The sequence below is a fragment of the Podarcis pityusensis genome, assembly GCF_964106645.2.
Source record: "Podarcis pityusensis genome assembly, chromosome: 13".
Lineage (NCBI taxonomy): Eukaryota > Metazoa > Chordata > Lepidosauria > Squamata > Lacertidae > Podarcis > Podarcis pityusensis.
In genome coordinates this window covers 10,802,734-10,830,131 of record NC_138038.1, presented here as the reverse complement: position 1 = coordinate 10,830,131, position 27,398 = coordinate 10,802,734, and the positions used below count along the sequence as shown (strand labels likewise).

General features: G+C 48.5%; 2 protein-coding genes across 4 annotated transcripts in view; one reads left to right on the top strand and one right to left on the bottom strand.

Moving 5' to 3' along the window:
- Window position 1: 1 nt before the first annotated feature.
- TUBG1 (tubulin gamma 1) lies at window positions 2-24,188 on the top strand. The gene is made up of 11 exons (XM_080976891.1): window positions 2-97; window positions 1,868-1,980; window positions 3,341-3,508; window positions 4,075-4,143; window positions 8,048-8,127; window positions 10,024-10,150; window positions 11,145-11,231; window positions 13,166-13,315; window positions 15,778-15,930; window positions 17,438-17,599; window positions 23,568-24,188. Exons 1-11 carry the CDS (start codon window positions 49-51, stop codon window positions 23,763-23,765), a joined length of 1,356 nt encoding a protein of 451 aa, XP_080833017.1. The 5' UTR covers window positions 2-48; the 3' UTR covers window positions 23,766-24,188.
- Window positions 24,189-26,424: 2,236 nt separating this feature from the next.
- The window catches only part of PLEKHH3 (pleckstrin homology, MyTH4 and FERM domain containing H3), a 38,898-nt gene continuing 37,924 nt past the window's right edge, over window positions 26,425-27,398 (bottom strand). For all 3 annotated transcript variants that reach the window (XM_080976778.1, XM_080976777.1, XM_080976779.1), the window contains exon 12: window positions 26,425-26,978. The gene's annotated coding sequence lies outside the window, so the exon portion shown is untranslated. The remainder of the gene's footprint in view (window positions 26,979-27,398) is intronic.

Here is a 27,398-nt window from a genome sequence, read left to right as displayed (position 1 = left end):
GACGCGTCTCAGGCCCGGGAGGAGCAGGGGCCTGGGGCCGGAGCCGCCATGCCGCGGGAGATCATCACTCTGCAGCTGGGGCAATGCGGCAACCAAAGTAAGGCCGGGATGCGGGGGAGGTCTATGGAAAGGCGCGCAGGGCTGGGGAAGGAGCCGTGGGGACAGCGAAGGTTCCAAAGGGGCGGGGCCTGGCGTTGGCCGCGTTCTATTGGGGCGGGGCCGGAAAAGTGTTGAGGACTAGACACTTGAGTTGAAGATTTGGAAGGTACGCCAAGGGCCATCTAGTCCAGCCCCTCTGCAGTGCAGGAACAATAATGATAATAATAATGGTTATTGTTATTATTATTTATTTCTTTATACCCCACCCATCAGGACGCTGGTGGCACTGTGGGTTAAACCACAGAGCCTAGGACTTGCCGATCAGAAGATTGGCGGTTCGAATCCCTGCGACAGGGTGAGCTCGGTCCCTACTCCTGCCAACCTAGCAGTTCGAAAGCACGTCAAAGTGCAAGTAGATAAATAGGTACCACTCCGGGAGGAAGGTAAAGGGCGTTTCCGTGCGCTGCTGTGGTTCGCCAGAAGCGGCTTAGTCATGCTGGCCACATGACCTGGAAGCTGTACCCCGGCTCCCTCGTCCAGTAAAGCGAGATGAGCACTGCAACCCCAGAGTCGGCCACAACTGGACCTAATGGTCAGGGGTCCCTTTACCTTTACCCCACACATCTGGCTGGGTTTCCCCAGCCACTCTGGGCGGCTTCCAACAAAATATTAAAAATAAAATAAAACATCAGACATTTAAAACTTCCCTAAACAGGGCTGCCATCAGATGTCTTCTAAAAGTCAGATAGTTGCTTATTTCCTTGACATCTGATGGGAGGGCGTTTCACAGGGCAGGCGCCACCACCGAGAAGACCCTCTGCCTGGTTCCCAGTAGCTTCACATTTTGCAGGGAGGGAACCGCCAGAAGGCCCTCGGAGCTGGACCTCAGTGTCCAGGCTGAACAATGGGGGTGGAGACGCCCCTTCAGGTATACTTTTGCCTGACATGGTGCTCGAACTCACGACCCCTGAGATTAAGGGTCTCCTGCTCTACCGGATATTTATTTAAAACCATGTATTTCCCCCTGAACAGGGACTCGAGGCGGCTTACAGATAAAATCAAGAACAGCCTGAACACAGAGCGGCCATAGAGGTGGTGGGACAGGGAAGAGGAAACACAAATCATTAAAATAAAGAATTGCTCGAATTAAACCTATATGTATAAATCTATTAAAGCCGCACCAATAATTATAAGGAAATAAACAGCATGGCACCTGCCATTTCGTTAGAAGGGAGAATGTGGTGGGGCTGGGAGTGGAGGAAAGAAGGGCCGGTAAAAAACAGCGCAGGGGCTGAGTCTCTGACTCTCTTGTGTTGCCAAGGCTACTAGTCCCTGTGGAATTGGGGGGGGGAGGGGCTGGCACTGTGATGTGCAGCAGGTGGAATACCTCAGGCTCCTTGCCTCCTGCCTGAGAACCATTTTTGCACCAAAGATGATGCATATTTCATTTCTTTCTTTATTAAATTTATAAAGGTATGCAACTCACTCTTCCTCCTCTGCAGCACCCCCCCCCCAAATGCAGGCTAGTTTTGGGGTTTTTTTAAGTAAGCTGGTAACTTCATGGGCTTATTTTCATGGGCTAGTATTGTATCGTCAAAATTCTGTGGGATAGGGAATGCAGCTGCCACTGCGCACGCATTATTTCCCCCTTAGTATTAGGGCGATGTCTTTAGCTTCCTTTGTACTTGATGGCAAGGCAGGGTATAAATAATAAATTATTATTAATATTATTATTATTACCACTTTTATGCTTTCGTTCCTGTTGCAGTTGGCTTTGAATTCTGGAAGCAGCTCTGCGCAGAGCATGGGATCAGCCCCGAGGGCATTGTGGAGGAGTTTGCCACCGAGGGCACTGACCGAAAAGATGTCTTCTTCTACCAGGTACAATAGGCTTCTATTCCCTCTGCCTTGTGGGTTCTGAGGGGAGGTAGCCTCCCTCTGATTCTGCAATGAACAAAATGCTCTGCTACGAGTGGGAACTGGACACAGCAGCCAAGAGTAAAGTGAAAGGAGAAGTGTCATAGCAAGCAGGCAGAATAATAATAATTTATTTATATACCTCCCCTCTTATTGGGTTGCCCTAGCCCAGGGGTCTGCAACCTTTAAGACAAAAAGAGCCACTTGGACCCGTTTCCGAAGGAAAAAAAACTGGGAGCCGCAAAACCATTGCAAAATTTAAAACAAATATAACACTGCATATATTCTTAATGTCCGATCTGACAGCGGGTGGGAAGGTGACGTCGGGACGGTTCGTGACTAACGCACGCACCGCCCCCATGCGACGTCACAGCCAGTACAGCGCCCGCCACAGTGGGGAGTGTCGGGGCGCACAATGCGCCTCCTCCCCTCGCTAGTATCCGCCCCGGAGCCGCGGCAAAGGTGTAAAAGAGCCACATGCGGCTCCGGAGCCGCGGGTTGCAGACCCCTGCCCTAGCCACTCCGGGTGGCTTCCATTAGAGCACAGTAAGACATCAAACATTAAAAACTTCCCTATACAGGGCTGCCTTCAGATGTCTTCTAAAAGTCAGTTGTTTATTTCCTTGGCATCTGACAGGAGGCTGCTCAATAGGGCAGGCGCCACCACCGAGAAGGCTCTCTGCCTGGTTCCCTGTAGCCTCACTTCTTGCAATGAGGGAACCACCAGAAGGCCCTCTGAGCTGAACCTCAGTGTCTGGGCTGAGCGATGGGGGTAGAGATGCTCCTTCGGGTATACTGGGCCGAGGCCGTATGGTATCTGGGCAAATAAAGCAAACTACAGTGGTACCTCTGGTTACGTACTTAATTCATTCCAGAGGTTAGTTCTTAACCTGAAACTGTTCTTAACCTGAAGCACCACTTTAGCTAATGGGGCTTCCCGCTGCTGCTGCTGCTGCACGATTTCTGTTCTCATCCTGAAGCAAAGTTCTTAACCTGAGATACTATTTTTGGGTTAGCGGAGTCTGTAACCTGAAGCGTATGTAACCCGAGGTACCACTGTAAGTGGTTATTATGCCTGCACATTGCATCTGTTTGAATATGTTTATTTTATTGAAATATGAAACCATTTTTTATAAAAAAGACAAAATAACAGCAACTGGTAAGGCGCATCCACTGTGCCCTCTTGTGGCAATTCTCACTATCTATGTGTGGCACTCATTTTAAGATTACAGGTTTGCCGGCAGAAAATTCCTGGAAGGGGCAGAGTGCTTTTCTTGGTGCTGTTGTCCTTTTGGTTCAAGGTGCTTGCGTTTCATGTTAACAGGCAGACGATGAACACTATATCCCGCGAGCTGTCCTTTTAGACCTGGAGCCACGAGTGATCCATTCCATCCTGAACTCTCCGTATGCCAACCTGTACAACCCAGAAAACATATACCTGTCTGAGCATGGCGGCGGGGCCGGGAATAACTGGGCCAGTGGCTTTTCACAGGTAAGAGGCTTCACGGAACTGGGGGCTGAGCAGCCTTGGTTCCTTAAAGGTAAAGGTAAAGGGACCCCTGACCATTAGGGTTGTGGCACTCATCTCGCTTTATTGGCCGAGGGAGCCAGTGTACAGCTTCCAGGTCATGCGGCCAGCATGACTAAGCTGCTTCTGGCGAACCAGAGCAGCGCACGGAAACGCCGTTTACCTTCCCACTGGAGTAGTACCTATTTATCTACTTGCACTTTGATGTGCTTTTGAGCTGCTAGTTTGGCAGGAGCAGGGACCGAGCAACGGGAGCTCACCCCGTCGCGCAGATTCGAACCGCCGACCTTCTGATCAGCAAGTCCTAGGCTCTGTGGTTTAACCCACAGCGCCACCCACGTCCCTTGGTTCCTTACTGGTGGGCAAAGATACCCCCTTCATAATAGCATCATGTCTCATAGTTTTTAACTGCTTGAATGGAAGATATAATCAGCAGTAGGGTTTAGTTTCATAGTTTTCTAATTTTCTCTCGGCTTAAAAAGTCAAACGGAGGATAAATACATGGGTTTGTTTTGCGATTCTTTCTTCAGGGAGAAAAGATCCATGAAGATATATTTGACATTATCGACAGAGAAGCTGACGGCAGTGACAGCTTAGAGGTAAGAGAAACCTTAAGAAGCAAGGAGGGAGGGACTGCCTTCAGGACTGTCCAAAACACAGCTATGGCTGGCATTTTGCTGGTCCAAGGAGGCCTTCCTGGTCTGTTTTCCTAAACTTTTCTGTTGGAAGCAGCTGTTTCTCTCCAGATGGATTCCAGTCCGTTTGTTCCAAATCTTTAGCAGGGATACAGTCATACCTCATATTATGCTTGCTTCAGGTTGAGCATTTTCAGGTTGCATCCCACGGCGACCCGGAAGTACCGGAACGGGTTACTTCCGGGTTTCGCTGCTCGCGCATGCGCAGACACGCAAAATGACGTCACGCGCATGTGCAGAAGCAGCGAATCGCGACCCGCGCATGCGCAGATGCGGGTTGCGTTCTTTTCGGGTTGTGAATGGGCCTCCAGAACGGATCCCGTTCGCAACCAGAGGTACCACTGTATACTGCTTTTGTCCCTCTTTGAGGCCTTTTCCTGCATGCTTGTTCCAAAATAGCTCAGTAGTTCTTCACCCCCACCCCCTGTGTTTTGCTCTTCAAAAACAAACTTCTACTCACGTACAGGCAGGCTAAATTTGGCTATATTTTAATCCACATCACTAAATAATTGCATTGTTGTTGTTTGTTTAAATCCTGCCTTTCTTCCAAAGAGCGCAAGCTGGGATATGTGGTTGTGGCTTCCTTCACTATCCCTTTTTTTTATTCTCGCAACAACCATGCGACCCACGTTAGGCTGAGTGGTGGAGATAACTGCTCAAAGAAGATCACTCAGTCAGGTTTGTGACAGACTCTCCCCCATGTTCCCCCCACTCCTTTGTTTAGCTCAAAGCAGCTACAGAGGTAGGTGGCCAATTAAAGGAGTGGCTCAAGGAAAATATGTTTTAACACCACCACCACCCTGGATTTTTCCTTATCTAAATTGCAGCTCACCCCCAGCTAATAATTTGCACTTTGGGGGAGGACATAAAGATACCATTCAGGTTTATGTGTGCCTTACCCCATTGGGCAAGTAGCAGCTTGGGAGTAGAGGAAGCTGTGGGAAACGGTGAAAAGTAAAGCATTAAAAACCCTCTCACTGACAACTGAACTAAAGTCATACCTTGGGTTACAGATGCTTCAGGTTGTGTTTTTTGGGGGGGTTTGGGACCGCTGAAACCCGGAAGTACCAGAACGGGTTACTTCTGGGTTTCGGCGGCCACGCATGCGCAGAAGCGCTTAATCGCGCTTTGCACATGCGCAGAAGTGCCGAATCGCAACCCGCGCGTGCGTAGATGCACCGCTGCAGGTTGCGAATGTGCGTCCTGCACGGATCACATTCACAACCCGAGCATCCACTGTATTAAGAAAAACCTGCAGATGAGCTCCTAGCATCTGGCTAGACCTCAGTCCATCCCTTTGACTACCACAGCCAGCGCTGAAATAATAATAATGATAATAATAATAATAATAATAATAATAATAATAATAATAATAATAAATAATATAATTTATCATCTGGCTGGGCTTCCCCAGCCACTCTGGGCAGCTCACAATAGCTCACGATAAAAGATCAAACATTAAAAACTTCACTAAATAGGGCTGCCTTCAGATGCTTTCTGAAAGTCAGATAGTTGTTTATTTCCTTAACGTCTGACGGGAAGGCGTTCCACAGGGCGGGTGCCACCACCGAGAAGGTCCTCTGCCTGGTTCCCTGTGACCTCACTTCTCGCAGTGAGGGTGCCACCAGAAGGCCCTTGGCACTGGACCTCAGTGTCCGGGCTGAAGGATGGGGGTGGAGACGCTTCTTTAGGTACACTGGACGGAAGCCGTTTAGGGCTTCAAAGGTCAGCACCAACACTTTGAATTGTGCTCAGAAACGTACTGGGGGCCAATGTAGCTCTTTCAGGACCGGTGTTATGTGGTCTCGGCAGTTACTCCCAGTCACCAGTCTAGCTGCCGCATTCTGGATTAGTTGTATTTTCTGGGTCACCTTCAAAGGAAGCCCAACGTAGAGCTGGCTGAGGAGGGACACAGCCTGCTTCGTAGCAGGTAAAAAACAGCATACTGGCAAAACTACGGTTGGTGATGTTTCTGGCCTTGTATACAAGGCTGCACCAGCTCTTGCAAACAGCTGTGTGTCACTCTTGCTCGTAGGAAGAAACACTTCTTTAAAAATTCTTTTTAACTCCCCCAGATCCCTTTCGTTTTAATTCACTAGGTTACTCTTGCTATTCCGCTGGCAGCTGCAACGAGGCACGACCTATCTTGGCAGTCCGCCTGGCAGACCTCAGCAGCAGCCACCCTCTCTGGGCTCCTCCCTCCAGAGGAGTTCAGACTTTTGCTCGGCTGCTGCTTCTAGGTACAGACTTACACCTTGGGGATTTGTCTGTCTCCGGCTGCTTGCGTGCCACTGACACTAGTGAAACGAGAGAGACGCTTTTCTGCTTCACAGTCAAGGATGGCAGTTCTATTCAATGCGACGCCTTGTTACTTCCTTTAGCTGTCAGTGTGCAATCTGTGGTCTGGTTAGCTTCTGCCTGTTACTTGCCTTTTTGGAAATCCTCCAGGTATACTGCTTTGAATCCCTTAGGCAGATAGAAACTGTTGCTATTCCCTCTCATGCCAAGCTTGAGTGATCAGGTGTCTTGATACAGGGCTGTCCAAAAACAAGTTAGTGTTTTCTGCTTGTATGAGATTCCACTAGGCACACATGCATTGCCTTGTAGATTAAAGGAAGAAAAGTTGTTGTTGTTGTTTTAAAGCAGCTCAGTTAGGCTCAGTAAATTTCTGGAATTAAGGAAAAGTTAATTCTCGTCTCTCTCTAATATGGGGAAGTTGATTTTGTCTCTCTCTTTCCATCTCTCCCTCCCTCTCTCTTTCTCTCCATATTCAGTGGTACCTTGGTTCTCAAACTTAATCCATTCCGGAAGTCAAAACCTGCCAAGCAGTCCAGTTCATTTTGGTGTCTTTTTAGATAATTTGTAAAAAGTTCCCATTCTTCCTTAAAGTCACCGTTGTCCTTCTCTCGCAGTTTGTATGTCAATTTAGCCAATTCTGCATAACTCATCATTTTTTCTTGCCACTGTTCTTTCGTTGGGATTTCCTCATTCTTCCATCCTTGTGCTAACAAGACTCTTGCCACTGTTGTAGCGTACATAAATAAATTCTTTGTTTTTCTACTAACCTGTAAGTTATAAGTCTGCATTCTGAATTGAAAACAGGTTTCAAGGTCCTTTTCTTCTCTTGACTCCCCAACAGATTTATGTAATCCACTCTGTTTTTTCAGGCAACATTGAGGAACATGGTTACAATTTGGGTTCGGGGACAGGGGTGCGGCAAATCTCCTGGGGCGTTTGAGCTGCGGATGTTGTGTTGTCCTTAAATTTATCCATCGCCTGTCTCGAGAAGATTCAAGGCGGCTTGTAGAAATGCAAAGTATGCAAAAGGTTAACAAAAAAGCTAACAAACCCCAAAGTAGCCGTTTATCCATACAATATCGAAACAGTTGAGCTCCGCTAAAAATAATCCTAAAGTCAACATCGACGCAGTGGACAGATCAGTTGGAATTAATAACGAATAAAAGCAGGAAATCCCATACAAAAAACCCAGCGGAGTAGGGGAAGGTTTTACAATAAAATAAAAGCAGTGAGGGCAAGGAATAAGGTTGCAGCTAAAAAACAAAGGAATCCTTCCATACAGTCTGCCCTTTCAGATTTGCTTTTTATTTTATTTATTTCAGGACTGAAAAGGTTACAAGACAGTAATGCAGAAAGCAATTGGGCAGCAGCGTTGTCTGAATTTTCCATGCAAACTCAATGAACAGAGCATGGCAGTTTTTTTAAAAAATGGGCTAATTCAACCATCCTTCACCTGTAGGTTGTAATGTGCATTGACATATTTTCTGTTGCACGTCATTCTTTCCTCCAGGGTTTTGTCCTGTGCCATTCCATCGCCGGTGGGACAGGCTCTGGTCTGGGCTCTTACCTCCTGGAGAGATTAAATGACAGGTGAGCAATGGCACAAAAAACCCCACACATGCATGGACCCATATGCACACACCACTGGGGGAGCGGTAGGCGATGCAGCCAGGCAGGCTACTTTGGAGAGCAAGCAGCCCAGCGGATGAGTAAGACGCCCGGCTGACTCAGAGTCAGGCCTGCCCCACCCAGACACCAGCTTGGGCAAGCCTTGGAGCTGGTGAAGTTGTGACTTGAAACGGGGGGAAGAGGCTGAGATCAGCCTGCCACCACAGGCAAGGAATGTTCTTGAGCTTTCGCTAAAGCAAACCGCATCTCTTTGGCGTCGACACGTAGCGATTTGCGAGCCTGTATCATTGCAAGGTTTTCAGAAATTGCGAGGAAGGGGATGGAGCCGTTGGTGACGGTGCAGATACATCGCAGCCTTTACTTGACTCCTGCCCTTTGGCCTAGGAAATAACGCCCCAAGTAAACACTCCATGGTTGTGGTTATTTTTCATTATGTTTGAAAGCGGCAACTTCTCGGTTTTTGCCGAAATTGGTGGGCTGTGATTTCCCCACACAATTGTAGTATAGTGGTACCTCGGGTTACATACGCTTCAGGTTACATACGCTTCAGGTTACATACGCTTCAGACTCCGCTAACCCAGAAATAGTACCTCGGGTTAAGAACTTTGCTTTAGGATGAGAACAGAAATCGTGCTCCGGCAGTGCGGCGGCAGCAGCGGGAGGCCCCATTAGCTAAAGTGGTGCTTCAGGTTAAGAACAGTTTCAGGTTAAGTACGGACCTTTGGAACGAATTAAGTACTTAACCCGAGGTTACCACTGTAATCTCATTTTGACTCAAGAAAATCATCATTTTCTAGTTCAAATCATGGGAAATAAATACAGTCTAATAAGAAGTCTAATAAGAACTCATGTACTTGTGCCCCATAGTATTATAGTGGTACCTTGGGTTACATACGCTTCAGGTTACATACGCTTCAGCTTACAGACTCCACTAACCCAGAAATAGTACCTTGGGTTAAGAACTTTACCTCAGGATGAGAACAGAAATCGCGCAGTGGCAGGAGGCCCCATTAGCTAAAGTGGTACCTCAGGTTAAGAACAGTTTCAGGTTAAGAACAGACCTCAAGAACGAATTAAGTTCTTAACCCGAGGTACCACTGTACTTGAAAAAACGACATGTTTGTCCCACTCCATTAAATCTTCCTCTACCTCTCAGTGGGAAGTAAAGCATGCAGATGACCTTGTGATTACTGTGGAAGACCTGATGGTCAGTATACCACGGGTCTTGGATAAGATTTGTGAGTTTGGGCAGGTAGCGGGTTTCAAGTTAAAAAAAGTAAAATGAAAACGGTGAAAAATGTGGCAGAACAATATAAAAAAGACCTATAACGAATTACGGAATTGATAATAGAAGAGAAGGTCAAACACTTAGGAGTGTGGTTGACAGCTAAGAATATAAATATCTTTAAGGATAACTATATAACTAACCTGGAAAGAAATAAAGAAAAATTTGGAGGTATAGGGAAGGATGAATTTATCTCTGTGGGGGAGGATATCAGTCATAAAAATGAATGTATTGCCAAGAATGTTATCTTTGTTCCAATCGATACCCGTAATCAGCGGCGCAGGACACTTCAAGGAACGGCAGAAATATATATCTAAATTTATCTGGCAGGGGAAGAAGCCAAGAATAAAGTATAAATTGTTAACGGACTCTGCCAGGAGTCAGTAAGATACCGCACGAGGCTCATCACCCCAACATCTGATTAGACCTCAGCCCAGTAGCACATCTAATCTCCTAAAATGGTTCCCGGGTCGTCATGCACACCCACTGTGGCCACAGAAACAAGTCCTTCAAAAGCACACAGAGATACAGGATGTTTGTCTTTACTGAAGCGGCCGTCTCTCTCCTCGCAGGTACCCCAAGAAGCTGGTGCAGACATACTCGGTCTTTCCTAACCAGGATGAGATGAGCGATGTGGTTGTTCAGCCGTACAACTCTCTCCTGACCCTCAAGCGGCTGACACAGAATGCCGACTGTGTGGTAAGGGGTACAAAATTGGGGGTTGCCACGGGGGGTGGGGAGGACAAAACTCCCTTCCTCCCTTCCCTCCCCCCCTACCTATACCTAACACCCTATACTTAAATACAGTGGTACCTTGGTTCTCAAATTTAATCCGTTCCAGGAGTCCATTCGACTCCCGAAATGGTTCGAAAACCAGTCAATCGGAAGCTGCGTCAGACATTTGGCTTCTGAAAAGCGTTCGCAAACTGGAACACTCACTTCCAGGTTTGTGGCGTTTGGGAGCCGATTTGTTAGGGAGCCAAGCCATTCAACAACCAAGGTATCACTGTATATGGAGAGATGGACCACGGGAACAATTTCCGTAGAGTTGGTTGGTATTTTTTTAAGGTTTTGCTGGTCGTACGGCAACACAGTCAGAGTCAGGGAGCTTCTGGGTGTTTCCTGAGCTTCCATTGTTGTTTTATATGTTGTTCCCTAGTACCTCCATGTCAGTTAACCCTGTAATGTGGCTGAGAATTCAGCTGAGAGCAGTCAAAAACAAATGGGGATGTGGGGTGGAATTGGAACATTGTGTGTCCATTACATCTGAAGGAGCGTCTCCACTCCCATCGTTCTACCTGGACACTGAGGTCCAGCGCTGAGGGCCTTCTGGTGGTTCCCTCACTGCGAGAAGCCAAGCTACAGGGAACCAGGCAGTGGGCCTTCTCTGTGGTGCCACCTGCCCTGTGGAACAACCTTCCACCAGATGTCAAAGAGAACAACAACTATCAGACTTTTAGAAGCACCTGAAGGCAGCCCTGTTTAGGGAAGCCTGTTTAGGGAATGTTTGATGTATTACTGTATTTTAATATTTGGTTGGAAGCCACCCAGAGTAGCTGGGGAAGCCCAACCAGATGGGCGGGGTATAAAAAATAAATTATTATTATTATTATTATTAAGCGGGCAGAGGGATGCCCTCCCTCACCGCATGTACTCATCCTTTGCTTCTTAACCCCTGCCTCCCCTTTAATAGGTGGTTCTAGACAACACAGCCCTGAACCGCATTGCGACTGACAGACTGCATATCCAGAATCCCACCTTTTCCCAAATTAACCAGCTGGTGAGTAAGCAGGGATGATGGGAGAAGAAGATGTTGTCCCCGCCCCAAGCCTCTGAAGAAGGAAGGCTGGGGGTTAAAGTGATGTCAAAATACAGGGCAGGGAATTTAAATCTGCTGTTTACTATAACTTTGGTTCTGCAGGCCCTTTTAAAAATGGCAACTGTATGCCACTTTAAAGAAAAATGTGCTTATGAAAAGTGGCACGTAATGTTTTCAGGCAAATAAAAGTGTGGGCTTCGAATGAACTTGACCCAAATGACATTTTCGCCCCACCCTATTCACTTGCTAGGGACGCAGGTGGCGCTGTGGGTTAAACCACAGAGCCTGGGACTTGCCAATCAGAAGGTCAGCAGTTCGAATCCCCGCGACGGGGTGAGCTCCCGTTGCTCGGTCCCTGCTCCTGCCCACCTAGCAGTTCGAAAGCACGTCAAAGTGCAAGTGGATAAATAGGTACCGCTCTGTCGGGAAGGTAAAGGGCGTTTCCGTGCGCTGCTCTGGTTCGCCAGAAGCGGCTTAGTCATGCTGGCCACATGACCCAGAAGCTGTACACCGGCTCCCTCAGCCAATAAAGTGAGATGAGCGCCGCAACCCCAGAGTCGGTCACGACTGGACCTAATGGTCGGGGTCCCTTTACTCGCTAGAAATAAGCAAACTCCTCTTTTTCAGATTTCAGCGTTGGGCATTTCTCGTTTGCCAGCTATTGGTTTTTCTCATGTTCTCTGCAAGTTTGAGTATTTGGGTGTTTTTACTGGCTTGTGTTGGGTTGTGTGTAGTTAATTTAAGAGTGCTATTACATCTTGCAAGATTAATTGCCTTATTCCAGAGATGAGAGCCCAGTAGAAGGGCTGGTTAACCTGGTTCTCATACGTCCAAGCCCAATATTTGCATCCCAGAAAAGGCTCCATTTTGGCTCCATTTATTTTTTAAACTTGGAAGGATTTGGAATAAACTCTTAGCGCTGGCACATCTCCCTCTGACTCAGCTTTGTGGCCCACATTGGACCTGGGATAACCCAGTCAGCAGAGCAGGAGACTCCTCATCTCAGGGTTGTGAGTTTGAACCCCACATTGGGCAAAAGATTGCTGCATCTTTGGGGTTGGACCAGATGACTTTTGTGGTCCCTTCCAACTCTATGATTCTGTTATATTTTAGGATTCTGAGAGGAGGTTGAGAGAAGTGGTCCTGGAAAATAGACACATGTTCCTTTTCCTGGAGCCCCTTGAAAACAGTACAGTACCTTGGAAGTTGAACGGAATGTATTCCGGAAGTCCGTTCGACTTCCATTCGGAAACCAAGGCGCGGCTTCTGATTGGCTGCAGGAAGTTTCTGTAGCCAATCGGAAGCCGCAGATATCATGGCAAGAGAAATTGATGGATTATGCAGAACTGGCAAAATTGACACATAAGCTACGGGACAAGGATAACTGTGATTTCAAAGATGAATGGGAACCCTTTACAAAGTACTTGATCACACAACAAATTGGACTCTGGCAGGTTTTGAATAAACACAAACTCTTTATTGACAATAATCAGATAATTTAAGGATTTATACAAATTTGTAACGTGCAGAGAACAGTATCCACAGAGAAACCAAAGATTGGAACTGAGGGGAGTCGGTGGGGGAATCCTTTATGGGAGGGTGGAGGGAGGGAGGAAAATAGGGAAAATTAAGGATGCGATATTTTTGGATAATATGTTTTGTTTAAGTTTCTAAAAAAAAAATTATTTAAAAGAAGCCACGGATGCCCCGTCGGACGTTTGGGTTCCAAAGAACGTCCGCAAACCGGAACACCCACTTCCAGGTTTGCGGCGTTCAGGAGCCAAAACGTCCGAGTACCAAAGCGTCCGGGATCCAAGGTAGGAATGTGTTCTCCTTTTGGTGTTGGCAAAAAGTCTTGCCCTGGCTTACGGTTTTGCTTTTGCATCCTTGGCTAGGTCTCCACCATCATGTCTGCCAGCACCACAACGTTGCGCTACCCGGGCTACATGAACAATGACTTGATCGGGCTGATCGCCTCCCTGATTCCCACTCCCAGATTGCACTTCCTGATCACGGGCTACACTCCTCTCACCACAGACCAGGCTGTAAGTACTTTCCTGCCTCTGATTCTAAGCCAAGCTCTGTGAGTTCTCATGTTTGTTCCATAATTGGCTCTTGGCCCCCCTCTGCACCCTCAAGGGGTCTGAGAAGAGACCGTCTTCAGTCTCCTGCCCTCCTGTTTTAATGGCCAGCCATTGCACATCCTAGAAACTGTGAAGTCAGAATGCGTCCGGTCTATGGTTGCAATGATTATAATGGTGTTAAAGGCCTGCGGGCAGTGCTTTTCTTCTAAAACAATGCTTAGGGGTACTCTCATTTTGACTCAAGAAAATCACCATCTTCTAGTTCAAATCGGGGGAAATACCGTATTTTTCGCTCTATAAGACGCACTTTTCCCCTCCTAAAAAGTAAGGGGAAATGTGTGTGCATCTTATGGAGCGAATGCAGGCTGCGCGGCTATCCCAGAAGCCAGAACAGCCGGAGGGAGCCTTCATCCCCGTGCCCTGTGGAGGCTTCGCGGGGCTATCCAAAAGCCAGAACAGCTAGAGGGAGGGCTGCGCAGCGCTTCCTCTAGCTGTTATAGCTTCGCGCCAAGCCTCCGCAGGGCACGGGGAGCCTTCATCCCCGTGCCCTGCGGAGGCTTCGTGCAGCTATACCCCAAGAGCCTCGCTCCCTTTAAAGAGCTGCAAGGTGTGTGTGTGCGGCGCTTGCAGGCTTTTCCCCAAGGAGGGAGAAGGGCAGCCCGTCATCTCGCGGCTCGTGAAAGGGAGAGCTGAGCAGAGCCTGGGATGCATACGGGCTCTGCTCAGCGCTCCCTTTAAAGAATTTTTTTTCTTGCATTCCCACTCTAAAAACTAGGTGCGTCTTATGGAGCGAAAAATACGGTAAATACAGTAAATAGACAAAAGCACAAAGAACATGCATTGCCTCCTATTACACAGCTGTCAGCTCCCAGCAACATCCACATTGGCATGAGGTTTTGTGCACGAATATCTTCCCGAAACTGACCCATCGCTGTTCTAGATTCCAACTCCTACTTCACACATTAAACGCTCGCTTCCGTCTGAGACTCAGGAAACACCGTGACAGGGAATGAAGCCGCCATCGGGGGTAGCAACAGAACTGACGATTCACCGTGCTAGAGAAGAAACTAATATTTTTTTTGGAAATTTTTAGTTTCTTCTCCCGTTAGATCACAAAATGTTTAGGGGTATGTGTCCCCCTGTGTCCTCCCCAGAGAAAATCGCTGCCTGCAGGTGCGCAGAAACGAAAAGGAAGGGTAATACCTGAGGCTGACCCCTTTGGCAGCACTCCCACCCTGCTAAATACAGATGTTTTCTCCCCTTTTCACCTCTTCCCTCGCAAGCAGCAGCAGAAGATGCAGAAGGGCAGATCGCAGAGGCTGGCAGTTCAGAAGAGGGTATCAAATGCATGGTGTGGGTGTGACGACTTCAGTGTGTGAGAGAGCTCTCTCGCTCCCTATTTTCTTGACCTTGATCTGTGGATACAGGGTTTGACCTGGCAGCTGGTCTTTCTGTTTCTATCTCTGTCACTTAAGGGAAGCCAGGGTGGCCCAAGAAGGTGAATCTGCTCCCCCAAATATCAGAAAAACTTGCTCTATGTGGGGCTGCCCTTGAGACTGACCCAGAAACTCCAGCGGGTGCAGAATGCCGCAGTGAGATGCCTTACGGGGTCCTCGCTGCGATATCACATTCACCCGGTGCTATACCAGCTGCACTGGCTCCCGGTGGAGTACAGGATCAGGTTTAAGGTGCTGGTTTTAAGCTTTAAAGCCCTATACGGCCTAGGACCCTCGTACCTACGGGACCGCCTCTGCTGGTATGTCCCACAGAGGAACTTACGGTCTTCAAACAAAAACAACCTGAAGGTCCCAGGCCACAGAGAGGTTAGGCTGGCCTCAACTAGAGCCAGGGCTTTTTCGGCTGTGGCTCCAATCTGGTGAAACGCTCTGTCACTAGGGCCCTGCGGGACGTGACATCTTTCCGCAGGGCCTGCAAGACGGAGCTGTTCCACCAGGCCTTTGTTCAGGGCACAGCCTGACTCCCTCCTTTGGCAATCTTCACTGAACTTTAGTCCAATGGTTGCCATCAATTTGAGTTGAATTAATTTTAATGAAATGATTTTAGAATGTTGTATTATTTTATTGTTGTTAGCCGCCCTGAGCCCGGCTTCGGCTGGAGAGGGCAGGATATAAATAAAATTTATTATTATTATTATTATTATTAAAAGAGATGTTGTATGAGGCGTGTTAACTAAAGCTGGGAGGCTGAAACATTTTCCTTCCGAATGGTCTTGGAACCTAGGGGTGATTCTTCTGTAATGTCTCAGGATAGCCTCTTGGTGAAGACACTTCCTGAAATGGATAATTCTTCCCAGCTGTGATGATCCACTCTCTGTGTGCGGCATGAACATTTCATTTCTCCTACCAATACTGACCTCTCTACCAATACTGGCCTATACTGACCTCTTCCCCCCCCCCCCGCAGGTGGCCAGCGTCCGCAAAACCACCGTCCTTGACGTGATGCGGCGGCTGCTGCAGCCCAAGAACGTCATGGTGTCCATGGGGCGTGACCGGCAGACGAACCATTGCTACATCGCCATCCTTAACATCATCCAGGGAGAAGTGGACCCCACCCAGGTCAGTGGCTAGAGAGAGATCAGCCTTAGGAGAGGGACTATATGGAAGAACCTGCACCAGGGGGGTCACTGCTCATGATGGGCAGTGTCAAGGAAAGCAATCTGAGAACCGCATACCCACATTTCATTCATAAATAAAAAAATAACCCTGCCCATCTGGCTGGGTTTCCCCAGCCACTTTGGGCGGCTTCCAACAAAATATTAAAAACATTATAAACTTCACTAAAGAGGGCTGCCTTCAGATGTCTTCTAAAAATCAGATAGTTGTTTTATTTCCTTGACATCTGACAGGAGGGCGTTCCACAGGGCGGGCGCCACTACCGAGAAGGCCCTCCGCCTGGTTTCCTGTAAGCTCCCCTCTCTCAGGGAGGGAACCACCAGAAGGCCCTTGGAACTGGACCTCAGTGTCTGGGCTGAAGGGTGGGAATGGAGACGCTCTTTCAGGTATACTGGGATGAGGCTGTTTAGGGCTTTAAAGGTCAGCACCAACACTTTGAATTGTGCTTGGAAACGTACTGGGAGCCAATGTAGCTCTTTCAGGACCGGTGTTATGTGGCCTCGGTGGCTGTTCCCAGTCACCAGTCTAGCTGCCTCATTCTAGATTAGCTGCAGTTTCTGGCTCACCTTCAAAGGTAGCCCCATGTAGAGCACATTGCAGTAGTCCAAGCGGGAGATAACTAGAGCATGCAGCACTCTGCGGGCCAGATGGAGCTGGTAGACAGGTGTCCTGGACACAGAATTGTCCTGCGCCTCCATGGGCAGCTGTGAGTCCAAAATGACTCCCAGGCTGCGCACCTGCTCCTTCAGAGGCACAGTTACCCCATTCAGGACCAAAGAGGCCCCCACGCCTGCCCACTCATCCCCCCAAAACAGTGCTTCTGTCTTGTCAGGATTCAACCTCAATCTGTTAGACGCCATCCATCCTCCAACCACCTCCAGACACCTCTGCGGTGCCTGTGGAATGCTGAAGAGGTCCACCACTACTCAAAATATAAAGCGTCCACAGTCTCTTCCTAGCCTGGATAGCTCAGTTGGTTCAAGCATGGTGCTGAGAATGCAAAGGTCGCAGGTTCGATCCCAGTATGGGGCAGCTGCTTATTTCCATATTACAGGGGGTTGGACTGGATCAGGGGTTTCCCGAACGTGGGTCTCCAGCTGTTTCTGGACTACAACTCCCATCATCCCTTGCTAGCGTGGGTAGGGATGATGGGAATTGTAGTCCAAAAACAGCTGGAGACCTAAGTTTGGGAAACCCTGGACTAGGCAATCGCCAGGGTCCCTTCCAACTCCTACCTTTCTATGATCCAAAGAGGAAGCAGTCAGGATAGCTCGGTTGGTAGAGCACGGCACCCTTCATCTCAAGGTTGTGGGTTCGAGTTCCGCAGCGGGTGAAAAATTGCTGCATTGCAGGGGGTCAGACTAGATGACTCTCGTGGTCCCTTCCAACTCTAGAATTCTATACAGGTCCCTCGGTTTGCACCCTTGAAAATAATCTGCCTTCCTTACAGGTCCACAAGAGCCTGCAGCGGATCCGAGAAAGGAAGCTGGCCAATTTCATTCCCTGGGGCCCAGCCAGCATCCAAGTAGCGCTTTCTAGGAAGTCTCCATACTTGCCGTCAGCACACCGGGTCAGCGGTCTGATGATGGCCAACCATACCAACATTTCGTCGGTGAGTCTGGGTGCAAGCACAGATGCGTCCGTTTACTAAGGGGATTGGCGTTTTCAGGCCTAATAAATATTGCCCTGGCAGCATGCCTGTTACTTCCATCTACTCTCCTGACTAGTAGCTAACGCTGATCACAGTCCAGGAACGGCTTGTAAACTGGATTCAGTTTCCCTTAAGGCTTTTCGTGCTCAAGTTTCATGTTTGTTGAGATATATGTAAGAAAAGCAAGGGCCGTAAGATGATAGCTCTCTGAAAGTAAATGTAGGGGAGAAAAGAAAGTCCTGTAAGATGTTCCTGGAGAGGCTTCTAGTAAAGGGTGGGTGGTTCTGGGTTGTTTGGAGAGGGTGTTGCTGTGGCTGTATGGAGCAATGGGCAGAACTATGGGAGAACTATGGTGCATGCTCTGGTTATCTCCCTCTCGGACTACTGCAATGCGCTCTACGTGGGGCTACCTTTGAAGGTGACCCGGACACTGTTGGAATTCTGCCTGGGTCAGAGGAATGTGCCACAAGCAGGCACCGGCAGATATTCCTGTCGACCTCCCCGCGTCTCCCAACCTCTGCTGATAAGCAGGCGAGGTCCGGCGATTCTTCTCAGATGTATGAGAGGAACACACCGTTCTTCCTCTCTCCCCTTTGGTGTCCCCAGGGAGGGGAAAGAAGCAGACAGAAAACTATTTACATCATTTATTTCTGCCTCTTACATCAGTACAGAGAAACATGTCTGCACTCAACAACAGCAAGGAGAAACTCCTCCCAAGTACATCCAGTACGGGTCATATGACACACACACACTGAGCTAACATCCGGTGCTCAGTACAGAATGGACTGCCCCTATGTTCCCATGGCAACAGTCACAAACATCCTGTCTGGCTTTCCAGCCACAAGCAGCTGGCTGAGCTGCTAGAGCCTTTGCTTGCTGCAGCATTGGTGCTTTATGGTAACATACTCCCCCTAAAGTATCAATGTGTGCCGCGAGCAAAGCGTCATCCAGAGAAGAAAACAAACAGTTGTTATATTTATAACATTCCCCTGTTGTTTCAGTTCCACCCTTGGAACTACCCGCCACTGGTTTAACCAATGTACCTCTCTGGTTGTCTGGCTTCCAAGGAATGAGTGTTTCTGCATTACCTTGGCTAGCTACCCTCTGTTGTGTCTTTGTCTCTGACTTAGACACAGCTTCAATCTGTCCTTGGTCGTTTACAATAGCAACATATGCAAGGTTAGCAAACTCCTTTGAATACCTCTTGGGTGGTACACCCTTCGTTGCTCTCTCAGACCTACGTATGAGGTTCTGATCCTCTGTGCTCACTGGTTCAACCTTTGGACTCTGTTGAGAACCAGTAGCAATCAGTGGTTCTTCCTTCACCTGTGAAGGTCTATCCATTGTGTGAGATTTCCTCTCAATGACTGTGACAACTGAGCTGTCTGAGCTATCGCTGTCATCATCAGTACTACTGAACTCAATAAGATCAAACTCATCATCATCATCTGAATCGTGTCCTGTGGGAAAAGTTTGTTCTACAACCCGCTCCCGCTCTGGAGCACTCTCTAGGAACTTTGTGAGAATCACCTGACCAGATTCAGACAAAATTACTCTGTAGAGACCCTTTTCATAACCCACAAAAATGCCTCTGGCATTCTTTACACCACCTGGAGCTTCTGTTCTCACATGAGACCCGAAAACCCTAAAATAGGCAACAGAAGGTTTTCTATTGAACAGCTTCTCAAAAGGAGAAATTCCCAACTCTGTTGAGACCTTTCTCAGCCACACATGAAGATAGGACGCTAGCGATTCGGCCCAATATTCATGTGGCAAATGTGAACTCAGCAATTGCGCATTCATCCCCTTTTGCAATTCTTTGTTCACTTTTACACAGACCCCCCTGTTCCACGCTTCTTGCGAGACTGCCACTTTGTGGTCTATCCCTTTTCCATCCAGGAACTTCTGAAACTTCTGTAACAGAAAAATTTGCTTCTCATCTGTGAAAAGACAATCAATGTTAGCATCATGCATATTTTTAACCTTGTCACAAAACTCCTGAAACTTTTCTAAAGTTTCTTGCGGTTTCTCCATCATATAAACCCAAGAATAATTAGTGAAACAATCCACACACAAAAGGTAATATCGTGCACCGCCTCTAGATGGTTCTAGAGGACCAATTACATCAGCATACACCCGCTGAAATGCTCTTTCGACCTTCTTCGTCTTAGTCACCTTCCTGGTGCTCAGACTGGTCACGCCTGCGAGAGAGATTTCGTTAGAAACATCAGAATTACATTTCATGTAATCACTTTGATCAAAAGTCAACAAATACAGTCCATCTCTCTCTTTGGCAGTAAGAAACAGTTCTCCATCCTTGTAGATCTTGCAGCTTTTAGCATCATAGGACAGTTTCAGTCCTTTCTTTGCAATCTGCGACACGCTCAGCAGATTAAATCTCAGTTCTGGAACCAGGTAAACATTGCTTATAGTCAAGTTCAGACTCTCAAGATACACAGTCCCAATTCCAGTCGCTTCCAACTCCTGACCGTTGGCCTGTTTCACAGTGAAGCTTTGCTTCTTCAACGTCGAAAACAGTCCTCTGTGCGGGCACATATGAACCGTGGCGCCCGTGTCCATTATGAACGAGTTCCCAACATCTGGCGTGGTTCCTTTCGCCATCATAGCCTTTGCAGGTTTCACCTGGCACTTGGTACGGCTTTTGCCTGACGCCTGAAGCTTCGTAGAGCTGCTCTTTGCTCCTCTTGACTGGCGCGGCTTCTTACAGTTTCGCTGTAGATGCCCAGTCTGTCCACAATTGTAGCATCGGACAGCACTCAATGCTACTCCATGCTCTCCAGTAGCATCAGCAGTGGGGGAATTAGAACTCTGTTCTTCCCTCCCCCTGTCTTTTTCTTCCAGTGCAGCAAGTCTGTCGTGTTCATTCAGGACCACAGCACAAACTCTCTCCGCGGTCAGCTGCGCGGCCGGTAGGGAACCAAGCTGACTGGCAACAACCTTGTAGGTGCGGCTAAGGCTGTTTATCATCATGAAGCAAAACACTTCCTCCTGAAGACGAAAATTGCGTTCCACCATCTGTTGACGCAGAAACTTCATTTCTGTCAGGTGCGCTTGAACATCTCCATCAGGCGCAAGTCTCAGATTGGTCAATTTCTCAAAATACAGCAACGCTGAAGAACCAGCATCTCTCTGATGCGTTGTACGCAGCGTGTCCCATACCTCTTTCGCATTTTCTAAATGCTGAACATGCACCAACTGATCATCTGAGACACACAGAATTATAGCAGTCCTGGCCCTTACATTCTGTGACTCCCAACCTCTGGTTGGTGCTGCAGGGATGGGGTTTTCAATTACATCAAAAAGCCTCTGATTCTGCAGCAGGGCCTTCATCTTTACAGACCAAGATGAATAATTGTCATTGGTTAAGGAAGGTGGGCAAGGCAAACCTCCTTTCTTGGCATCCATCTTGAAGCCAAGCCTCCAGCTCACAATGTCAAACAAACTGTAAAATCCAACAGTCGTTTTTTCCTTTCTCACGCAGCAAACTGCAAATTGTTTACGCTCTTTGCACCTGGCAGCTAAACTCAGGCTGCTATTGAAAAGTCCCTTCCAAGGGCACGTAAACTTGTAGCCGAAACATTCTCTGATTTTGTTTCGCTTTCCCAGGCTCACACTCAGAGTCCAGCCCCTTTGCCAGTAACTTTCCGTTACCTAGCAACAATGCATTTCAATAAGACTTCTTATCTACCACAAAAATTTGTGGAATGCAGGCTGAGCTTCCAAGCTGCAGGCCTCTTCTCCCGGAGCTGTATTTTTCCAAAACGCAGCTCCCCGTGAACCAGTGAATTAATCTTCCTGCGTTCACACTTTTAGCCCGAAATGCAGCATACCTTGAACTTTGTTGCTCTGGAAAACACCTCTTCTTTCCATCAGCTGTCTGTGGAGCCTCTGGCAGTTCTCAGACGCTTCTCTTCCTCCTTGGAGCAGAGGAGGACAATCCACCAGCCTCTCATGCAGATGTCCGATGAATCGAAACCATCCGAAGGCTGCCACTGTTGGAATTCTGCCTGGGTCAGAGGAATGTGCCACAAGCAGGCACCGGCAGATATTCCTGTCGACCTCCCCGCGTCTCCCAACCTCTGCTGATAAGCAGGCGAGGTCCGGCGATTCTTCTCAGATGTATGAGAGGAACACACCGTTCTTCCTCTCTCCCCTTTGGTGTCCCCAGGGAGGGGAAAGAAGCAGACAGAAAACTATTTACATCATTTATTTCTGCCTCTTACATCAGTACAGAGAAACATGTCTGCACTCAACAACAGCAAGGAGAAACTCCTCCCAAGTACATCCAGTACGGGTCATATGACACACACACACTGAGCTAACATCCGGTGCTCAGTACAGAATGGACTGCCCCTATGTTCCCATGGCAACAGTCACAAACATCCTGTCTGGCTTTCCAGCCACAAGCAGCTGGCTGAGCTGCTAGAGCCTTTGCTTGCTGCAGCATTGGTGCTTTATGGTAACAGACACTACAACTAATCCAGAATGCGGCAGCTAGACTGGTGACTGGGAGTGGCCGTCGGGACCACATAACACCAGTCCTGAGAGATCTGCATTGGCTCCCAGTACGTTTCCGAGCACGATTCAAAGTGTTGGTGCTGACCTTTAAAGCCCTAAACGGCCTCAGCCCACTAGACCTGAAGGAACATCTCCAGCCCCATCGTTCAACCCAGACACCGAGGTCCAGCGCCGAGGGCCTTCTGCGGTTCCCTCACTTCAAGAAGTGAGGTTACAGGGAACCAGGCAGAGGGCCTTCTCAGTGGTGGCACCCTCCCTGTGGAACGCCCTCCCATCTGATGTCAAGGAAATAAACAACTATCTGACTTTTAGAAGACATCTGAAGGCAGCCCTGTTTAGGGAAGTTTTTAATGCTTGATGTTTTATTATGTTTTTGTATGTGAGTTGGAAGACGCCAAGAGTGGCTGGGACAACTCAGCCAATTGGGTGGTGTATGATGATGATGATGATGATGAAACCATTAGGATTTAAAAACCTCCATGGGTAGACCATCCCAAGAGATCCCCAGCCCCTGTTGACAGCTGGTCCGGAGGCTTTAGATGCAGCCAGAGATGGCAGCAGTGAAAAAAATCCTTCCCCGCTGCAATTTAATCTGTAATACATTGGGCAGTGGAGCTCTTTCAAGTGCTGAGAGGCCTAGTTGCATTCTGAGCAGCAGGAGCCATTGGAACTATTAGCAACCCTACTGCACAAAACATACCATAGTTGTTGGGTTTTTTAAGTCGCCGATTTATTTCAGCTTGGCTCCACCTTGATGCAAAACCTACAGCGCCCTGCCCCCCTGTGGCTTTCTGAGCTGTGTGGTATAGTGGTTAGGAGCAGTGGACTCGTAATCTGGCGAACCGGGTTCGCTTCCTCGCTCCTCCACATGCAGCTGCTGGGTGACCTTGGGCCAGTCACACTTCTCTGAAGTCTCTCAGCCTCACTCACCTCACAGAGTGTTTGTTGTGGGGGAGAAAGGGAAAGGAGATTGTTAGCCACTTTGAGACTCCTTAAAGGTAAAGGGACCCCTGACCATTAGGTCCAGTTGTGGCCGACTCTGGGGTTGCGGCGCTCATCTCGCTTTATTGGCCGAGGGAGCCGGCGTACAGCTTCCGGGTCATGTGGCCAGCATGACTATGCCGCTTCTGGCGAACCAGAGCAGCGCACGGAAACGCCGTTTACCTTCCCGCCGGAGCGGTACCTATTTATCTACTTGCACTTTGATGTGCTTTCGAACTGCTAGGTGGGCAGAAGCAGGGATCGAGCAACCGTCGCGGGGATTTGAACCGCTGACCTTCTGATCGGCAAATCCTAGGCTCTGTGGTTTAACCCACAGCGCCACCCGCGTCCCTCCTTAGGGTAGTGATAAAGCGGGATATCAAATCCAAACTCTTCTTCTTTTACCCAGCTCTTTGAACGCACCTGCCAGCAGTACGACAAGCTGCGCAAACGCGAAGCCTTCCTGGAGCAGTTCCGCAAGGAGGACATCTTCAAGGAGAACTTTGACGAGCTCGACGACTCCCGGAAGGTTGTCCAGGAGCTGATAGACGAATACCACGCCGCCACCCGGCCTGACTACATCTCCTGGGGCACACAAGAGCAGTGAGGCATGGGCATCCCTCCGGAAGTGACAAAGATGCCGTCCTTCACCTCCTGTGACCCAGGGCTGGGGCTGTGAGGGTACTTGCAGGTCCCTAAACAGGGGGAGGGATTCCTTGTGTTGTTTTTGGCTCTCCTGTTAGAATTCTCCATCACTTGTTGAGTTGCAGCCTAATGCTCCCATTCCTGGGCCTGACTGCACCCCCGTTGCCTTAAAAGAACCAGGCTGTCTCTTTGGCATTTTCCCAAGGAGCGAGTCTGGTTAGCAGCATTAGGATAGCTCCTTTTCTTGTTTGTTCCTTTCCGTGTCCCTAAGAAGCTTTTTCCTCTGCTAAGCGGTTTCCCTGTCGCACGTGTGTTTTATTGAAACTTATTCGATCGCAGGCGGAAATAAGCACCAAAGAGATGCAACGTTTTGAAGTTAACTAGGCATCTGTGTTTCTGTGTGTTTTGTGTTACCGTCCCACAGCAGCTGAAAGAAACTGTGCCGTAGCTACACATAAGACAGGACACGGGTGAGGAGATACCAGACTAACAGGCAGAACCTCTCTCATAGCATCCGGCTACCTTTTTTTAACAGGGAGGTTCATGCTGATAAAGGGACAGGACCATGGAGACCAGTAGCAGGGATGATAAAAGACATATTCTTTGTTCTTAAAGCTGCTGAACAAAAGAACCCTTTATTCCCTTTTCTTTTGGGTAGCAATGGTATTTGTTTTCTTTTGCTCCAAACAACACAATAGGATTCTCCTCCTATTTCCTACCATGAATTCTTCTAAAAGCTCTTGCACCTTGAGGAAACTGCATTAGCGTGGCTCAACCCGTTGAGGGATGCACTGGCGTAAGGGTGGCTTGGCAGGGGCTGCATGGGAACTGGGGTGAGGTTGGCCCTGCCGCAGCCAAATGAGGCTACAGGTTGTCTCCCTCTGCTCTGCTCAGCCCAACCACTGCAGGAGAAACAGGAGCCCACAAATGGATTTGTCATGATGGGCAAGAATTGATGCCTCGCATTTTGCCCTCTTTAAAAACAATAAATTGCCAGATTAACCTTTTCAGCTGCTGACACTTCCTGACGCACGATACATCAAGCTCTTTATTCTTTCTCGCCATCTTGCTGCACTCCAGCCTCTGCCATTTTCGTAGCAAGTGGCTCATAAGTGACCCATCCGCCCCCCCAAAAAATGTCCCAGAAATGGGTGGTGTTTCGCCCATCCCACAAATGGGAGTGTTTGATTAAACAACAAAGACTTGATTTTGTTTATGTAGAATGGGCAGCTCTTTTTTAAAAAGGAGGAGATTGGTGCAAAAAAGAAATCCACAAAACGATTACAGTGGACTTTTGGTGGCAAGAGGTGGAATTTAACTATTAAGTGCTGCTGGATGGATTCAGGAGCTTTTGGTGGGACTCTGTTTTCTTGGTATGTAGGGCACAAGCAGTGGAGATGGGAGTTAAAGGTAAAGGGACCCCTGACCATTAGGTCCAGTTGTGGCCGACTGGGGTTGTGGCGCTCATCTCGCTTTACTGGCTGAGGGAGCCGGCGTACAGCTTCCGGGTCATGTGGCCAGCATGACTAAGCCGCTTCTGGCGAACCAGAGCAGCGCACAGAAACGCCGTTTACCTTCCCGCCGGAGCGGTACCTATTTATCTACTTGCACTTTGACGTGCTTCTGAACTGCTAGGTTGGCAGGAGCAAGGACCGAGCAATGGGAGCTCACCCCATCACGGGGATTCGAACCGCCAACCTTCTGATCAGCAAGTCCTAGGCTCTGTGGTTTAACCCACAGCACCCACGTCCCTGGAGATGGGAGTTAGGGGTTGCCAACCTTTTGTGGCCTGTGCGAACCTACCTCACGTTTACTGCCTCTTCCCCCCATACTGGTTAGGCTTGAAAAGTATTTTCCAGGCCTAAACTGGTGTGTGTTAAGATCATCCTGGAGGTTGCAGCTGGGGAGACGACAGTAACCTCCTTTGAGTTCTGATTTCAGCATGGGCTGAAGGCCACTTCAGATTCTTGTGGGTTCGGGCTCAATACACTTGCTCAGTAGATAAGTGAAAGTCATTCTGTGTGCTTCAAAGCAGCTTTCTGCATTTCCCTGCTGCCTATCGGGTCTTGACACAATTTGTGGACGTCAAAGGGAACATAACTATTTGCCAAAATGTTTGTAGCATGATGTGGGCTCTCTCACGCTGGTCTGGCAGTCCACTGGACTTCGTTTACTCAAAACTCTTGTGAAATCCTTTTCTTTGGGCGTTGTGTAGAAGGAGTGGAAACTCCATGTGCACAAATTTGCGGCTGAACAAGCCTCTGTTCACGTGAACGCTCTTACAGATGGTGCAGATTGCAAGCCATCCGCCATGCAGTGAGAGAGATCGGAAAAACGAGCTACGATATTAGAGATTCAGCACAAAAAGGCAAGAGGCCATGTGATGCAACATGAGCACCAGCTGTTTTAGAGGCACCCTGTTACCGTATAGTATTTATAGATTTACACCCTGCCTTTAAAAAAACGATTCTCACTGATAATCACGATGCTATCAGCTGGGCTCAGAACAGCTTGGCCAGAGGCCTTTGTGGTGGGAAAAGAGACAAGAAACTCCGGGGGGAAACTGGTAATCCCTCTCACAAGACACGCTTCATCCAGCTCAAAGCTAAGCAGCCACTGGCTTGTGTTTACTACATTTATTTTGTTTTTTAAAAAAACAGCTTTGCAAGAGAGAGCCATAGGAGGAGATGCTACCCACTACTCCCAAGTCCTCTGCTGTTCTTCACCATCTCTTGATGTGCGAGTGAAAACACGGCGCTGTCTGCACAGACCAGACGATAGGCACAGTGTCAAGCTGCCTGCAGCTTTACGGGCAGAAGAGAGAAGCGTGCCAACTACTTGTTCTGAGAGACCGAATGGAGGAAAGGAGATCTATCGATATAAATAAATTTTTACACGCGTTGGGGAAGGGAATCCCTCTACACAGGAGAGGACATACGTTTCCAGCTCCTTAGGAGCATAAAGTACCACGGGTATCGTCACTACAAGTGTCTGGCTGGGGAAGGCACTAGATCTCCCTGGCCTTCAAGGCTGCTGCCAGGGCAAAAGGTGGCGCAGGCAGGGTCCCATCGCTGGCCGTTTCGTTAAGTGCAGTCCTTTGTTGGTGGCGGTAACGGCGAGAGTCTCCTGCAGCTCCGTGCGGAATACGCTGGGTCTGCTGCACCGCCTGCTTTGCCTGAGAAGAAAATAGGGCAAGGTCAGAGCTCGGCTTAACCCTCCTAGGCCGTTTCCTGCCCCTCTGCTTGCAGATTAAGTCTCTACCTCCTTTCCCTTGAAGGACAATAGGGGAGTGGGCAGAAAGGGGTAGTCTATATCCTTCAGCCAGACTGGCCAGAGAGTTGTACAGTGGTACCTCGGGTTACATACGCTTCAGGTTACAGACTCCGCTAACCCAGAAATAGTACCTCGGGTTAAGTACTTTGCTTCAGGATGAGAACAGAAATCGTGCTCCGGAGGCGCAGCAGCAGCAGGAGGCCCCATTAGCTAAAGTGGTGCTTCAGGTTAAGAACAGTTTCAGGTTAAGAACGGACCTCCGGAACGAATTAAGTACTTAACCTGAGGTACCACTGCATATATTCTGCAAGCAAGGAGCTCC

Bases quoted from the DNA above. Each gene is read 5' to 3' on its own strand.
- TUBG1 (XM_080976891.1), top strand. From the start codon at position 49: ATGCCGCGGGAGATCATCACTCTGCAGCTGGGGCAATGCGGCAACCAA. The intron at 98-1,867 runs GTAAGGCCGGGA...TTCCTGTTGCAG, and splicing joins GGGGCAATGCGGCAACCAAA to TTGGCTTTGAATTCTGGAAG. The intron at 10,151-11,144 runs GTAAGGGGTACA...CCCCTTTAATAG, and splicing joins CACAGAATGCCGACTGTGTG to GTGGTTCTAGACAACACAGC.